Source organism: Coregonus clupeaformis, chromosome 36, assembly GCF_020615455.1.
Source record: "Coregonus clupeaformis isolate EN_2021a chromosome 36, ASM2061545v1, whole genome shotgun sequence".
Taxonomy (NCBI): Eukaryota; Metazoa; Chordata; class Actinopteri; order Salmoniformes; family Salmonidae; genus Coregonus; species Coregonus clupeaformis.
Genome location: NC_059227.1, coordinates 29,976,431 through 29,994,200, shown reverse-complemented (window position 1 = coordinate 29,994,200; position 17,770 = coordinate 29,976,431). Strand labels below are relative to the sequence as shown.

Genomic DNA, 17,770 nt, shown 5'->3' with positions numbered 1-17,770 from the left:
CGTAATATAGTACATTTATCATAATTTGGTTGTAATCCAGAGAGGTTAGAAAATGTATCTAGATCCTCTATGAGGCTGTGGAGGGATTCAATTTGTGGATTTAAAATAAAACATGAATCATCAGTGTACAATGACACCTTTGTTTTTAAGCCCTGGATTTCTAATCCCTTGATATTTTTTTTGGATCTGATTTTAATAGCTAACATTTTGATGGCCATAATAAATAGATATGCCAATAGTTGACAACCTTGTTTTACTCCTCTTGACAGTTTAAAACTTTCGGAGAAATAACCATTATTTACTATTTTACACCTAGGGTTAGTTACTATACATGATTTTAACCCATTTTATAAGAGTAACGCTATAGCTGTTAGTATGTAGCCCTGAGGAATGCTGTAAAGCACATCTATCAAACTCATTCCACGGAGGGCCAAGTGTCTGCGGATTTTCGCTCCTCACTTGTACTTGATTGATGAAGTAAGGTAACTAATTAATAAGGAACTCGCCTCACCTGGTTGTCTAGGTGTCCAGCAGACACTAGGCCCTCCATGGAATGAGTTTGACACCCCTGCTGTAAAGCTATGGCTGTTGTCAGCATTTAGCCCTGAGTAATGCTGTAATGTTATGGCTGTTGTTAGCATGTAGCCCTGATTATTGCTGTAATGCTATGGCTGTTGTTGGTGGTATCCAGTGCTCACCTCAGCTCTCTTCAGCATCTCCCACTTGTTGAGGATCTTCATGGCAAACACCTTGTCTGCATTCTTCACTTTGACCACAGCAACCTACAGGAAACAGAGGAGAGAGGGAGAAAGAGGGAGAGTTAGAGGAGAAGAGAGAAAGTGTCCATCCACCATATTCATTACATCTATCCTGTCATGTTCAATAGGGCAAACCATAGGAAGAAGTTCAGGTAGAATCTCAGTTTGTCAATTCAAATTAAATGTCAATGATGTACCAGCTAATTGCAGTGGTCTGAAGGGATATGTCCATTCTTTTAATTATATTTCTATGATTGAAATGACACCCACCCTGTATTCAAAAGTATGCTGTGTTTCAACTGATGGCGGGTACAACACAAAAAACTGAGATTATGTTAAGTAGGGTCTAAACTACAACATATGTGAAAATGAAAACAATTAGAGTTTACGCGTTTAGATAATTGATGTTAAAGAATAAAAACTTTTTTTCAAGAAAACTCAGAGCTTTTAAACTATATTAAACTTAACTTTTTCGGTGATTTAGACATGGATGACTCATGGTAGGGTATGCAAAAAAACACTACTACCATGGGCAAATATGTATGGAAAGTTCCGTTCAAATCAAAAGGGGTGCGGTCAAAAAGTGATTGAAATCAAATGGAACAACCCAGCAAGGATAGGATACCTATCTAGATAAGCTACTGCTACGTGCTAACGTCTCTGACGCAACCATAGACAGCCCCCATTGTTAGTCCTGAGTGTAGTAAACAAAAGCATTCCTAAAACGAGTTGAGTTGCAACTCAAGGCCAGATGACTTCAGCTAGCAGGATTCCTCCCTCCTGCTTGTCTGCCTGCCAGAAGACACAAGAGAAAGCCTTTTTCACTTCAGCTTCCCCGCAACTCCCTCCGTCCGCCACAGGAGGAATTTAAACCACCAATCATCCACTCAGTCACACAAACACAAGGAAGCATGTATGTACGGACACATACGCAATTCACATACACGAAACGCACACAGAAAATTACATGCAACACACACAAAAACTCAGGCAACACACACACTCGAGTGGAGCCTGTAGTCCATTAAATGAGCGGGAGAAAAAGAAGGAGAACGCTAAATGCAAAGATAACATTCCTCTGCTGTTTGTGTTTCTCCCTGGTGAACTGATGGGGGGAAAGGAGGAGAGGACTGTTCTTGGCAGTGGCCCTGTGTATAGCGTATACTCCCTCCCTCCCTGTTTTCTTAGCTTTCACCACTCAAACATATGTGTGAGAGCTTGACATGCAGGGTGGCTGACTGGCTGCTCTATGCTGTAGTGATATAAAAAACATTCATCAGGAGACCCCAAACATCACACACAGATGCCAAGATCTCTCTCCCAGCGCACAGACAGACACCATCTCGCTCTCAGTTGACAATGAGATGAAATAAAAACATCCTGATCATAATGTCCTCTTTTCCCCCTCCGTTTTCTCTTCCCACTCCTCACTCCTCCGTAGGGTCTTCCTTGGGCATTATAATAAGAAATAAATAAATAAATGCTTAACATATTTTCCGGTGTGCCGCTGCTAAATGAATATAGGTAAAATACTTGTTACACTATGATGGCTTATCACTGGAATGACATACAGTGCATTCGGTAAGTCAGACCCCTTGACTTTTTCCACATTTTGTTAAGTTACAGCCTTATTCTAAAATTGATTAAATCGTTTTTTTCCCCCTCAATCTACACACAATACCCCATAATGACAAAGCAAAAACAAAAAAACAAACTATAACATTTACATAAGTATTCAGACCCTTTACTCAGTACTTTGTTAACGCACCTTTGGCAGTGATTACAGCCTCAAGTCTACATGGGTATGACGCTAAAAGCTTGGCACACCTGTATTTGGGGAGTTTATCCCATTCTTCTCTGCAGATCCTCTCAAGCTCTGTCAGGTTGGATAAGGAGCGTTGCTGCACAGCTATTTCCAGGTCTCTCCAGAGATGTTCGATCGGGTTCTAGTCCGGACTCTGGCTGGGCAACTCAAGGACATTCAGAGACTTGTCCCGAAGCCACCCCTGCGTTGTCTTGGCTGTGTGCTTAGGGTCGTTGTCTTGTTGGAAGGTGAACCTTCGCCCCAGTCTGAGGTCCTGAGCACTCTGGAGCAGGTTTTCATCAAGGATCCCTCTGTACTTCGCTCCGTTCATCTTTGCCTCAATCCTGACTAGTCTCCCAGTCCCTGCAGCTGAAAAACATCCCCACAGCATGATGCTGCCACCACCCTGCTTCAACGTAGGGATGGTGCCAGGTTTCCTCCAGACTTGACACTTGGCATTCAGGCCAAAGAGTTCAATCTTGGTTTCATCAGACCAGAGAATCTTGTTTCTCATGGTCTGAGAGTCTTTAAGTGACTTTTGGCAAACTCCAAGCGGGCTGTCATGTGCCTTTTACTGAGGAGTGGCTTCCGTCTGGCCACTCTACAATGAAGGCCTGATTGGTGGAGTGCTGCAGAGATTGTTGTCCTTCTGGAAGGTTCTCCCATCTCCACAGAGGAACTCTGGAGCTCTGTCAAAGTGACCATCAGGTTCTTGATCACCTCCCTGACCAAGGCCCTTCTCCCCCGATTGCTCAGTTTGGCCGGGCGGCCAGCTCTAGGAAGAGTCTTTGTGGTTCTAAACTTCTTACATTTAAGAATGATGGAGGCCACTGTGTTCTTGGGGACCTTCAATGCTGCAGAAATGTTTTAGTACCCTTCCCCAGATCTGTGCCTTGACACAATCCTGTCTCTGAGCTCTACGGACAATTCCTTCGACCTCATGGCTTGGTTTTTGCTCTGACATGCAATGTCAACTGTGGGACCTTATATAGACAGGTGTGTGACTTTCCAAACCATGTCCAATCAATTGAATTTACCACAGGTGGACTCCAATCAAGTTGTAGAAACATCTCAAGGATGATCAATGGAAACAGGATGCACCTGAGCTCAATTTCGAGTCTCATAGCAAAGGGTCTGAATACTTAAATAAATAAGGTATTTCTGTTTCTAAAAACCTGTTTTCACTTCGTCATTATGCGGTATTGTATGTAGATTGATGAGGAACATGTTGTATTTAATCCATTTTAGAATAAGGCTGTAACGTAACAAAATGTGGAAAAAGTCAAGGGGTCTGAATACTTTCCAAAGGCACTGTAAGAGGGACCTCTGGCCAGAGACCTTATAATCATGATGTCTTCATAATCATTACATAGATCTAGGCCTAAGCTATGTCTTTGCCTGCCAACCACTGAACACTGTTGTTGTTGTGAATAGGCCTGAAAATATACAGTGAACTGAATAGGCCTGTGATTGTAAATATTTGTTTATTAATTAAACAAATCCAGCTACTTACTTTGTTGCTGCTTTTCCAGCTAACTCAGTAGATTTGGTTAGCATGTAGGCTAGGCTATATGAAATATACAGGCCCGCTGACACAGCACAGGAGGCACAGAGACAAAAGGCGTCCGTGCATATATTATGACGACATTTTGTGCCCGTTTTGTTCATTTTGGCCTTCGGCAAGGGTTTATTTGGCAGTTCCTGGACACAAAATTATTTCTCGAGGCAAACCGAAGTTCAGTAGCCGAAGTCTACGCCCCTTCGTTTGTGATTGGCCAACAGTAGGGATTCTTCAATTAAGTGTTTGTTGTCATTCAATGATAGACCACTCGTTTTCAGGCACATTTTGCACTTCAGAAATACTGCACCAAACATCTTAGTTTGATGTAAAATTGTGCGACTAAGATCTCCTCGGCAAAAACATAAAAATCTGTAACAGATTTCTTGAGTTACAGTATCTTAGATTAAGTCTGACTGTTTTGAGGAAGTGTATACTGGCTACGGAGTCTCAAGATGGACAAACAGTACCATTGCCACTTTTTTCTCGTTTTTCAAGCGGAGGTCTTTTAAGGGTGTATGCGAGTACACTCGTTTGGTTTGCCTAGCCGAGTTTGACTAGGTGCCAACCCGAACCGAAGCATGCGGAAGGAAGCCTTTAGGCCTACTTCAACACAAGGTGCTAAAAGAGGTACAGTTCACCACAGGGGCTATATCATAAATAAAATAAGTAGAGAGTCAACCGTGAGGCTGTAGCTTAGCTAACGTCAGAGCCACAGATATAACTCTAGCACGGGCGGACACCACTGCTAGCCTGACACGGGGCTAAGGACCAGGGCACAACCATGTTATTCTTTCATTCACTGTGAAATAAAACCCCAGTAAAAAAGGGTCTGAAACAGGCCATATGGGCCGCAGCACTGGGCAGAGCTCCAACCAACCAAATCCACCACACCTGGGTTCAAACACTATTCAAAATCTTTCAAATACTTTGAGCGTTTTCGCTAACATGCCTGGACCAACAGGCGCCAAGACAGCTTTTACCCCCAAGCCATAAGACTGCTAAATAGTCAATTAATGGTTACCCGATCTGAAATGACCCCATCTTGCACTGACCCTACGCACACTCACAAACTAAATTGACACACACACATACCGACAAAAAACACACACAGATACACTTTTACACTCATCATTTGATGCTGCTACTCTGTTCTTTATTTGACTCTTATTATTATCTATCCTGATTCCTAGTCACTTTACCATGCCTTCATGTACAAATCTTCCTCAAGTACCCCATACCTCTGCACACTGATGTGGTACTGGTACTCCCTGTATATAGTTACATTCTTGTGTATTTTATTTATTCCTCGTGTTACTATTTTATTTTTAAACTCTGCATTGTTGGGAAGGGCCCGTACAGGGGTCTGAATACTTTCCGAAGGCACTGTAAGTAAGCATTTCATGGTAAAGTCTACACCAGTTGTCTTCGGCGCATGTGACAAATACAATTTGATTTAGATTTTTTGGAGTGTCAGATGGGTGGGGTTTACCAGTTTGGAACTATTCTATTGGTCCATGAAGCAAGGCAAGCTCAATCAACCACAGATAAATTAGGCTATTTGAAATTATTTCAAATAGTATTGAACCCAGCAGCACAGCAGCTAGCTATAATATACAAAGACCATGTGTCACACATCATGTAACCTTACACGGCTGAGTTTCTGCTGCCATTGCTAGCTACCTGCCTAGCTCTCCAACATTCCCCAGGTTTGACATCACACGCAGTAGAAGACATAATAATAACTATATTTCAACTCATGCCCCCGAGCCGTGAAGAAGAAAAATAAGGGTTAGTGTTAGTTTCCTTTTCTATTCTTTTTTTATAAAAAACATTTCACAACGACAGTGAGGAAAATATTAAAGCATTCTCTTACATGTTGAGTCATGCATATAGCATGTGGCCTAGTGACCCATGTCTTGCTGCTGGGATCACACTGTGCACCAACTATCAAATAGCCTATATATCACCAATTGCCCAGATTCTTGAGGAACTATATTGTCTTTACATGCATTGTTCTGTTGTTGTAATTGTCTCTAGGCTCTATGTAGGCTACACTTGAAATGCTTTTTCTTTGCTGATGTCTTGCGAGCTTTCTATTGAGGTTCAAACTTCCTAGTGAAATAAAGGTTATAAAAAAGTACAATGAAAGGCACCAACAAAAAAAGAACATACCTCTCCAAAGGCTCCTCGTCCAATCACCTTGAGGATCTCAAAGTCCTCTTTGTGCAGGCGCATCTGTTTCACCTTGGAGGTGAAGGGTTTGGCTGCAGGAAGAGAGAGAGAGAGAGAGAGCGAGAGAGGTTAGAATTCTGGGGTCTTAAAACATTGAACTTGACCTGAGAATGTGCAAACTAAAATAGTTGCGCATCATCATGATTAAATTCATAAAAACAATAAAATACATTTTTAGCTGGATATTAAAACAATCTGACACAAAGCAAGTGGCACACAGGTAAATCCATTAGAATTTAATAATTTTTTTATTTAAATAAAACTTTCCATACATGTTTGCCCATGGAAGAAGTGGTCAGAAAGATAAAGTTGCTCAAAGTTGACCCATTTCGCTTACCACACCATACAATGAGACATCCATGTCTTCATCAATGGATGAGTATGATATCATTTAAAAGCTTACAAACAGGGTTGTCAAACAATGTCAAAATAATTCTCCCCAATTTCGTGATATCCAATTACAGTCTTGTCCCATCGCTGCAACTCCCCTACGGACTCAGGAGAGGCGAAGGTCAAGAGCCATGTGTCCTCCGAAACACGACCCTGCCAAGCCGCACTGCTTGTTGACACACTGCACGCCTAACCCGGAAGCCAGCCGTACCAATGTGTCGGGGGAAACACCGTCCAGTTGGCCCCCGAAGTCAGCTTGCAGCTGCCCGGACCGCCGCAAGGAGTCGCTAGAGCGCGATGGGACAAGGAAATCCCGGCAGGCCAAACACTCCCCTAACCCGGACGCCACTGGGCCAATTGTGCGCCGCCTCATGGGTCTCCCGGTCACGGCCAGCTGTGACACAGCCTGGGATCGAACCCAGGGCTGTAGTGATGCCTCAAGCACTGCGATGCAGTGCCTTAGACCCGCTGCGCCACTCGGGAGGCCCCAATTGTTTTATTTTAACCTTTAACGTTAATTATCAAAAAATGTGTTTACTCCCATTTTTTTCATATTCACATATGTTGTAGCTCAGACCCTACTTTACATCTGAAGTTTTTGTGTTGTGCCCGCTGTCGGTTGAGACCAGTGATGTATATAAACCCTGGATTGCTGATACTGTGTATTGGCCATTGAGAGGCATTGAAGCCACCGGTCATCTAGACTATATATATAAATCATTGGTTGAGACACATGCTCTTGAATAAAGGGTGGGTGTCATTTCAAATCATAGAAATAGAATTCACAGAATGGACCTATCCCTTCATACCACTGCATTTTAGCTGGTACAGGTAAACCGTTGACATGTTAAATGTTAACTTCTAATTACTACCACAAAGATGGCTGACATTCCACCCACCGTCGAATATCAACTTAAAATGGTCATCATGTCTATTATATTAACTATATTTCTATGATTTCAATAGGTTTACTATGGAGGACTGGCAGTATAATTTAAATCGAGAGATATTCCCATTCAAGTCAACGTTCTCTGATGTGTGGACCTCCAACCATCTTTGTGGTACCATTTGAAAGTTGACATTTCAATTTGATTCCCATTTTACTACATTTATCAGACAAAAAACGAAGCACGACACCCACCCTGTATTTAAGAGCATGTTGTGTCTCAACCGATGGCAGGCACAACATAAAACCTGAGATGTAAAATAGGGTCTAAGCTGCAACATTGGCGAATTAGAAAATAATATCAGAGTTCATGCATTTTTAGATAATAAAAAAAAAATGTAATGACCATTTCTATTTAAAAAAAAATATTCACTGTAAGCTTTAAAATGATATCGATCTCAACCCTTTATATTTTCCAGTGATGAAAACATGGATGTCTCATGGTATGGTGGGGTATGCAAAATAAGTCAACTTTGAGCACCTTTATCTCTTGAATGTTTTGGCATTCAGGTCCAAAAAGTCACTTTCTGAGCACTTCTACAATGGGCAAATTTGTATGGAAGGTTTCGTTCAAATCAGAAGGGGTGTTGTCAAATAGTGATTGAATTCAAATGGATTTAGCCACTAGTAATGATTTCCGGTGAGTGTCCTTCTGCCTGTCAGTCCTGTATGCTGAGGGGTTGATATAGGGTCAATCTAGATCATGACCGCTGAGATCTTTATAGTAAACCACAGTGGTCTGGAAGTGCAGAGGGCAGTGATAAAACTGTCTATTGTTACCCTTACATTTGACCTAGCCTAGCGTTCTGGGTGACTCACAAAGGTAATCTGGAGTCAACAGACAAGCAGCATTTTCCCTACTTTGTAGAGGATGGCCATTCATCCACTTCCTTTTTTACTGGATCCTCCATTAAACCTGAGGTAGACTGCCAGTTGGTTAGTTGGTTCAGCAGGGTCGGACTACTGAGCAGCAGATTGGATACTCTTCAACATAATACAGACCTATTAAATGCCTATAGGCCTAGTTGTTAGGATATAGCCTAGGACTACTGATGGATGGAGCTGATGATCTGTGCAGCATTTTGCTTAGGTGGACCATTGTGCACAAGCAGAATACAAGGGTTACATCAAATACTCATTCATTCATTCATTCATTCATTCATTCATTCATTCCTTCATTCCTTCATTTATTCATCCATCCACTGGTTAGCCTTCCATCCCTGGCACGGTCATCATGAGCCAGGCTTATCCAGAGAGGCCCTTGGCTCCCATGTCAGAATCCCAGCGAGGGTCACAGCCAGCCAGAGAGAACATCAGACCAAACCATTGCCCCACAACAACTTTTACTGATAAAGGAAAGGCGGGGTGGGGCTTTCAGTTGCTCAGTGTGGTATGAAGAATATGAATACCGATGTCCCTTCTGTGATTATATATACTGTAAGAGTGCATATCAAGTTAGTCACATGCACAAGTACAGTGATATACCTTTCTTGCAAGCTCTAAACCCAACAATGCAGTAATCAATATCAATGTAGTGCAAAGAATAACAAGATAGAACAAAAACACGAGAACTAAGTAAGCTACAGGGTCAGTTCCAATACCATATTTACAATGTGCAGGGATCCTGGAGTGATAGAGGTATATACGTTTGTATGTTCGTTATGGTGTATGTGGACAGCCCTTCAAATTAGTGAATTCGGCTATTACAGCAACACAGTTGCTGACAGGTGTATAAAATCTAGCACACAGCCATGCAATCCCCATAGACAAACATTGGCAGTAGAATGGACTTACTGAAGAGCTCAGTGACTTTCAACGTGGCACCGTCATAGAATGGCATTTTTCCAACAAGTCAGTTCGTCAAATGTCTGCCCTGCTAGAGCTGCCCAGGTCAACTGTAAGTGCTGTTATTGTGAAGTGGAAATGTCTAGGAGCAACAACGGCTCAGCCGCGAAGTGGTAGGCCACACAAGCTCACAGAACGGAACCGCCGAGTGCTGAAGCGCGTAGCGCGTCAAAATCATCTGTCCTCGGTTGCAACACTCACTACTGAGTTCCAAACTGCCTCTGGAAGCAACGTCAGCACAAGAACGGTTAGTCGGGAGCTTCATGAAATGGGTTTCCATGGCTGAGTAGGCGCACACAAGCCTAAGATTACCATGCGCAATGTCAAGCATCGGCTGCAGTGGTGTAAAGCTCGCCGCCATTGGACTCTGGAGCAGTGGAAACGCGTTCTCTGGAGTGATGAATCACGCTTCACCATCTGGCAGTCCGACGGACGGATCTGGGTTTGGAGGATGCCAGCAGAACGCTACCTGCCCCAATGCATAGCGCCAACTGTAAAGTTTGGTACAGGAGGAATAATGGTCTGAGGCTGTTTTTCCATGGTTCGGGCTAGGCCCCTTAGTTCCAGTGAAGGGAAATCTTAACGCTACAGCATACAATGATATTCTAGACGATTCTGTGATTCCAAATCTGTGTCAACAGTTTGGGGAAGGCCCTTTCCTGTTTCAGCATGACAATGCCCCCATGCACAAAGCGAGGTCCATACAGAAATGGTTTGTCGAGATCGGCGTGGAAGAACTTGACTGGCCTGAGTCCTGAACTCAACCCCATCGAACACCTTTGGGATGAATTGGAACGCCTACTGCGAGCCAGGCCTAATCGCCCAACATCAGTGCCCGACATCACTAATGATCTTGTTGCTGAATGGAAGCAAGTCCCCGCAGCAATGTTCCAACATCTAGTGGAAAGCCTGGACCAACTCCATTAATTCCCATGATTTTGGAATGAGATGTTCGACGAGCAGGTGTCCAAATACTTTTGGTCATGTAGTTTATGTATAGGGGTAAGGTGACTAGGCATCAGGATATATGATAAACAGAGTAGCAGCAGCGTATATGATGATTGTATGTGAGTGCGTGTGCGTAGAGTCAGTATAAATGTGTGGGCATGTTATGTGTGTGTGTGAGCAAATAAAGGGTGTGTGTTTGTGTGTGTGTGTGTGTGTGTGTGTGTCGTGTGTGTTGGAGTGTCAGTGTGTGTGAATGTGTAGAGTCCTGTGAGTGTGCATGGAGACAGTGCAAAAATAAAAAAACATGTTATACAAGGGTCAACTCAGATGGCTAACAAAATGGCTACAGGGACTATTTAGAAGTCTTATGGCTTGGGGATAGAAGCTGTTCAGGAAGCAGATAGAACTGTCTATGGCGGTGGCTGGAGTCTAACGATTATCCAGGCCTTCCTTTTACACCGCCTGATATAGAGTTCCTGGATGGCAGGGAGTGATGTACTGGGCTGTCCGCACCACCCTCTGTAGTGCCATGCGATCAAGGGCGGTGCTGTTGCCATACCAACCAGTGATGCAGCCAGTCAAGATGCTAGCAATGGTCCAGCTGTATAACTTTTTGAGGATTAGAACCTCCTGAGGGGGAAGAGGCGCTTTCGCACCTTCTTCACGACTGTGCGCACCATTTTAAGGAACTTGAAGCTGTTGACCCGCTCCACTGCAGCCCCGTCGATGTGGATGGGGGGACAATGGTGTTAAACGCTGAGATGTAATCAATTAACAGCATTCTCACATAGGATTTCCTCTTATCTAAATCAAATCAAATCAAATTGTATTGGCCACATGCGCCGAATACAACAGGTGCAGACATTACAGTGAAATGCTTACTTACAGCCCTTAACCAACAGTGGGTGAGGGCAGTGTGGAGTGCAATTTAGATTGTGTCGTCTATAGATCTGTTGGGCGGTACGCAAATTGGAGTGGGTCTAGGGTGTCTGGGATGATGAAGTTGATGTGGGCCATAACCAGCCTTTCAAAGCACTTTATGATTACAGTGAGTAATGAGTGCTACAGGGCGGTAGTCATTGTGGCATGAAGCCTTAAAGTTCTTGGGAACGGGAATGATAGTGGTCAGCTTAAGACGTGGGGATTACAGACTGGGATAAGGAGAGGTTGAAAATGACCGTGAACATGTCTGCCAGCTGTTCTGCGCATACTCTGGAGCATAATCTCTGTTTCTGATGACCATTCCTCAACGGAGCGAGTCACGGGTAGTACCTGTGAACTCGGAAAAATGGCATGAATAATTTCTGGGGTTTCAATAAATATTTCACAAGAGTCTGTTTTCCTTATGTCCGTCCACACCACATTGTGGGAAGTAGAACGAGCCGACGCTTAGCTTGGCACACACTGGGCCTTTCTCCAATCCTTCATCTCGCAATCATTATTACGCCCCAGTACCACCACCACCACTTCTTTACTTGTTGCCATGATTTTACAAGACACAGTAACACAAGACACAAGCAGTCTCAGACACACAAACAACACCAGTCTCGCTCAAATGTATCCAAGGGTCATGTGCTGATTTGTCTAACAGTGAAGTAATGTAATGTACATTGTGACATCACACCCTTTTTACTTTGAGCTTCAGACAAAGGACTTCCAGTTCTGGCTATATATCTTTACTAACTATCAAAATATACAGGTCGGCCAAACATAGCAACGGTTGCTATGACAAGGTGTGGCGCAAGCCAGTTTGTAGCGCTTTAAACGTGAATATCCAACCAAAAAATGACTGACTGGGTGTCTGTTTTTTCCCCCGACAGTTTTGCAAAAGCTTTCAAACTAAGTGACTTCACAGTTAGCAGAAAGAGTGTACATAATGTCATGCACTCACACTCAAAACAGCCATGAGACTTTCAGTTTCGTTGGTTAGAAGCACTGTCTGTGAGTGACTACGTATGCAGTGCAACTGGAAAAACATGAGTAGGCCCAACTAATCCATAGACGGACTGGTTTATCTCAGACAGATTATCAGACAGATCTAGGTCCATTAGAAGAAGTGAGTTTATTATCCACAGACACTACGATGCAGCTGAATGAAAACGTTGTACTACTGTAGAGTGTAGACAAGTGTGTTCATTCAGCTAAAGAAACACAAATGTCATGGTAACCAGGCGTCACCCTAGGGCACTGCACTTTCAATAGTGTGTGTGTGTGTGTGTGTGTGTTTGTGTAAGCCTAGGCCTGTGTGCGTAAGCACGTATGTGCGTGTTCATTTGAACGAGTCCCCCTCCATATGCGCTGGCCTACATGTGCCAATGTATATTTGCTCTACCCTCTCTGTACTTGAAACAGAAACAAGTACAGTAGAGAGGGAGAGAGTGTGTACTCAGAACTAAGATAATCTTTCTTTCCCAAAAGTATCATTCACTACAAAGAATTTGAAGCTATAAAAATATTGGGTGAAAAAAATGTGCAGTTTTGGCAGCCAAATACAGTATGCGTCCTCCTGCCGCAACCTGAGGGACAGCCAGTGAAAAGTACATAAATGTAACAATAGTATTTGCCATTTTGTTTTGTTTGGGCTTTCATGCCATGTGGCTTTTCAGTCTTGTTAAAACTAGTCTACTGCTATTACTTTTATTTCTTATTATTATCATTACCATTGTTGCTGTAGATGCTGTTAATGTTAATATCATTACTATTAGTACAAGGCCTACTATTATAATGTTTTATTTTATTTATTATTATTATTATTATTACAGTTAACCACATCATTGGTGTTATATGTGTACTTAATTTAACTTGCCATGTCAATAGTCTATTGCAGGATTTCCCAAACTCGGTCCTCGGGACCCCGAGGGCTGCACGTTTTGGTTTTTGCACTAGCACTACACAGCTGATTCAAATAATCATTAAGCTTTGATAATTTGAATCAGCTGTGTAGTGTTAGGGCAATAACCAAAACGTGCACCCCTTGGGGTCCCGAGGACTGAGTTTGGGAAACGCTGGTCTATTGAATTGAATTGAGTGAAAGAGAGAGAGACAGAGTCTCTCAGTAGGAAAATGTATGCACTCACTAACTGTAAGTCGCTCTGGATAAGAGCGTCTGCTAAATGACTAAAATGTCAAATGTAAATAGAGAGAGAGAGAGGAAAGGCGAGAGTGAAAGAGGGAAGGCAGTCAGAGAGAGAGAGAGAGAGGGGGACAGTAGATCCCACATCTATGCAGCGCAGTGATGTACAGAGAGAGAGAGGGGACATCTGGAAGCCATAAGAGGGATTATTTACGGCCAGAGTGAGGTAACGACACAAAAATGCCACCTCCAGAGGAGGGAGGGAAAGAGGGGGAGTGAGAGGGGCCAGATCTGGGAATGGCTTTTCACAGCACTACTGGAAGGATGTTTCTCATAATAAGTTCGACCTTGGAAGATCTTAAGCTTTCATACTTTTGGAATTCTCAACACTGCTCACATGATTTCTCCAACCGTCACCACATTTAAATAAAGAGAGGACGCGGGACTATCGAGTATACTATACTTTAACAGTTCTAACCAGGAGTTGGAACCAAAATTATGTTCCATACTGTTTTTTTTTCCGTTCCGTTCCACTGTTCCGACCAGCGAAATTAAGTTCTGAACCGGTTAGAACCCCAAAAAAGTAATGGTTTATATTGTTCCTTTCTGTTCCTTTTTAAACCTCTGAAATCGAATATTTATTTTAAATTTAGCTCAACATTAAATTAGTTCACCAATCATTGCGGATAGAGCAGCTTGCTATGGAGCGGGCAAGCGATAGTTGTTTCCACATGAATTGGACAGATGTCATACAAGTGTAGGGCACGAGATGTGACTGAAATTTGCAGGTGGGGAGAGAGCAAGAGAGGGTGATGGAGGAGGCTTGGCTTGAAGTGCCTGGGCATGAAGGGATTTCTTTGAACTTCAGAGTTGGCTTAACGTTGGACCAGAGTAGGCTAGCTAGCTAACAAGCTTGTGTGTGCAGAGAGGCACAAGATTTGAAATAAACATCTTACCTTTTTGTATTTAATAAATCCAATGTGAAAGGTGACAAAAAGTTAATCCATTCTTTTCTAATATGAAATCTCTCTAGCCTATACTTCGTAGGGGGAGGGGCAGTTAGCCTACACACACACACTGGCAAAGATTTTCTGAGTGACAGTGAGGGCTTTGCATGGGTGCTTTGTTATGTTTTTTGTGAGACTAGAAAAAAAATGCTCAGAACGTAAAAGGAAGTTATTACCTGCTTCCCATTAGGGATGCACATTTCTGTCAATTTTGTTGCCAACTAACCAACCCCCATTAACCAGTTAACAAACGGTTAAATTCGTTCCAAACAGTCAAATGAGTGCCAACAGAAAACACTATGCATGGAAAGAATGGACATTTTTCATTAAGAGGTTAAAAAACATGCGACAATAGCAATCCTCTCATATTATTGAACTTGCACCTACTGTAATGAAGCAGAGAATGGAATACATCATTTTCAAACATTTGCCAAAATGCAATTTGCGGGAAAACACTATTCTAAAAGATGCACCTGATGCAAGCCGTTTCATGTGACAGAGATGAACATCTCCGTTAAAAACGTTGAAAGAGGGAAAAAGTAAATATGCAACAACTAGGATGGTTGTTAATATGACTAGGATTGTGCCTTTGGCTTCAGGACAAGGAAAGAAAGCTGATATGAAAACAAGTAGAACAGGAGAGAAAGGATGTGAAACTTTAATGGTTACTAGTTTAGCTGTTGTTGTTAGCTGCTTCTTGCTGCTCCCCTCTCTCCCACTGCTCCCTGCAGCCTGCGTCTGTGAGTTGCCTAGCAACAAGTCTCCGCTCTGGCTTGCTCACAGCTCACTCAGACTAGAGACAGCCATTAGTTGACATAAGTAAGCTACTTACTAACTCTATAAACTCATTGTACAATATTTTCGGCAAAATAATAATTCCGGTCGACCAAGACACTGTTCCTGTTATTTTATTTTTGGCTGGCTAACTGACTAACTGTTAACCATTAACATCCCTAGTTCCCATGCTTAAAAATACGGTTCTGTTCCGGAACAGTTTAGATCACTTTCGTTCCCGATTCTGTTCCTCGAAAATGTTTGTTCTTTTCCGTTTCTCTCTTCTCTTCCCTGAACTGGTTCCAACCCCTGGTTCTAATTCATTTAAACTAAAGCTGCCTTCTTGTTCTCTAAGGATTCAGATACTCTTTATTTCAACTGGACTTCCTGGTTAAATAAATAATCGAATTAGGCTACAAATTTGGCAGGGGAAACAGCTGCACAGTCAGTGGTGCCTTTATCAAAAATGAAATCTGTACTTTTTAAGTAGGCTGCTACCCCAGCTGCTTCAACGAGAGTGACCAAAGCGTCAACCAGCCAGGCAACTTAAAAAAAGTACCTTTTAGCCATTTAATTGCAAGTAGCTTTAAAACATCCTGTAAATTACCCAAATTACAGATGAAAATGTAACCAGGCCCTTCAAGTCGCGGCCAAGGGGCTCTCCAGTCTCAAGTACACAGATGTGGAGGCGAGGAGAGGCGGAGTGGCGATACTAAAAGACTTGGCCAGGAATCAGACAATCTGCAGTCTGTTAGCCCGCCCAGGCTATGCCAAAGGGACTTCCATAACATTAATTTAGTCATGTGTGATATACACAGAGTGTACAAAACATTAGGAACACCTTCCTAATGTTGAGTTGCACCCCCTTTTGCCCTCAGAACTGCCTCAATTCGTCAGGGCATGGACTCTACAAGGTGTCGAAAACGTTCCACAGGGATTCTGGCCCATGTTGATTCCAATGCTTCCCACAGTTGTGTCAAGTTGGCTGGATGTCCTTTGGGTGGTGGACCATTCTTGATACACACGGGAAACTGTTGAGCGTGAAAGACATCAAAGACATCAAAAGAATTGTGAAGACATCAAAACTATGAAATAACACATATGTGATCATGTAGTAACCAAAAAAAGTGTTAAACAAATCAAAATATATGTTATATTTGAGATTCTTCAAAGTAGCCACCCTTTGCCTTGATGACAGCTTTGCACACTCTTGGCATTCTCTCAACCAGCTTCAACTGGAATGCTTTTCCAACAGTCTTGAAGGAGTTCCCACACATGCTGAGCACTTGTTGGCTGCTTTTCCTTCACTCTGCGGTCCAACTCATCTTGGGTTGAGTTCGGGTGATTGCATAAAAAATCCTACAATGTGATTTTCTGAAGAAAAAAAATCTCATTTTGTCTGTCATAGTTGACGTGTACCTACGATGAAAATTACAGGCCTCTCTCATCTTTTTAAGTGGGAGAACTTGCACAATTGGTGGCTGACTAAATACTTTTTTTCCCCACTGTAAAACAAAAATCCAGAAAATCACATTGTATGATTTTTAAGTAATTAATTTGCATTTTATTGCATGACATAAGTATTTGATCACCTACCAACCAGTAAGAATTCCGGCTCTCACAGACCTGTTCGTTTTTCTTTAAGAAGCCCTCCTGTTCTCCACTAATTACCTGTATTAACTGCACCTGTTTGAACTCGTTACCTGTATAAAAGACACCTGTCCACACACTCAATCAAACAGACTCCAACCTCTCCACAATGGCCAAGACCAGAGAGCTGTGTAAGGACATCAGGGATAAAATTGTAGACCTGCACAAGGCTGGGATGGGCTACAGGACAATAGGCAAGCAGCGTGGTGAGAAGGCAACAGCTGTTGGCGCAATTATTAGAAAATGGAAGAAGTTCAAGATGACGGTCAATCACACTCTGTCTGGGGCTCCATGCAAGATCTCACCTCGTGGGGCATCAATGATCATGAGGAAGGTGAGGGATCAGCCCAGAACTACACGGCAGGACCTGGTCAATGACCTGAAGAGAGCTGGGACCACAGTCTCAAAGAAAACCATTAGTAACACACTACGCCGTCTTGGATTAAAATCCTGCAGCGCACTCAAGGTCCCCCTGCTCAAGCCAGCGCATGTCCAGGCCCGTCTGAAGTTTGCCAATGACCATCTGGATGATCCAGAGGAGGAATGGGAGAAGGTCATGTGGTCTGATGAGACAAAAATATAGCTTTTTGGTCTAAACTCCACTCGCCGTGTTTGGAGGAAGAAGAAGGATGAGTACAACCCCAAGAACACCATCCCAACCGTGAAGCATGGAGGTGTAAACATCATTCTTTGGGGATGCTTTTCTGCAAAGGGGACAGGATGACTGCACCGTATTGAGGGGAGGATGGATGGGGCCATGTATTGCAAGATCTTGGCCAACA

The 17,770-nt window shown here is 42.9% G+C and overlaps 1 protein-coding gene across 5 annotated transcripts in view; it reads right to left on the bottom strand.

The window, feature by feature from the left end:
• LOC121552305 (serine/threonine-protein kinase MRCK alpha) overlaps positions 1-17,770 on the bottom strand; it is an 87,599-nt gene that overhangs the window by 47,749 nt on the left and 22,080 nt on the right. For all 5 annotated transcript variants that reach the window (XM_041865106.2, XM_041865110.2, XM_041865109.2 and 2 more), the window contains exons 2-3: positions 6,296-6,387; positions 699-782 (exon numbers count right to left, since the gene is read on the bottom strand). In XM_041865106.2, the coding sequence (XP_041721040.2) occupies positions 699-782; positions 6,296-6,387 (176 nt within the window). The remainder of the gene's footprint in view (positions 1-698; positions 783-6,295; positions 6,388-17,770) is intronic.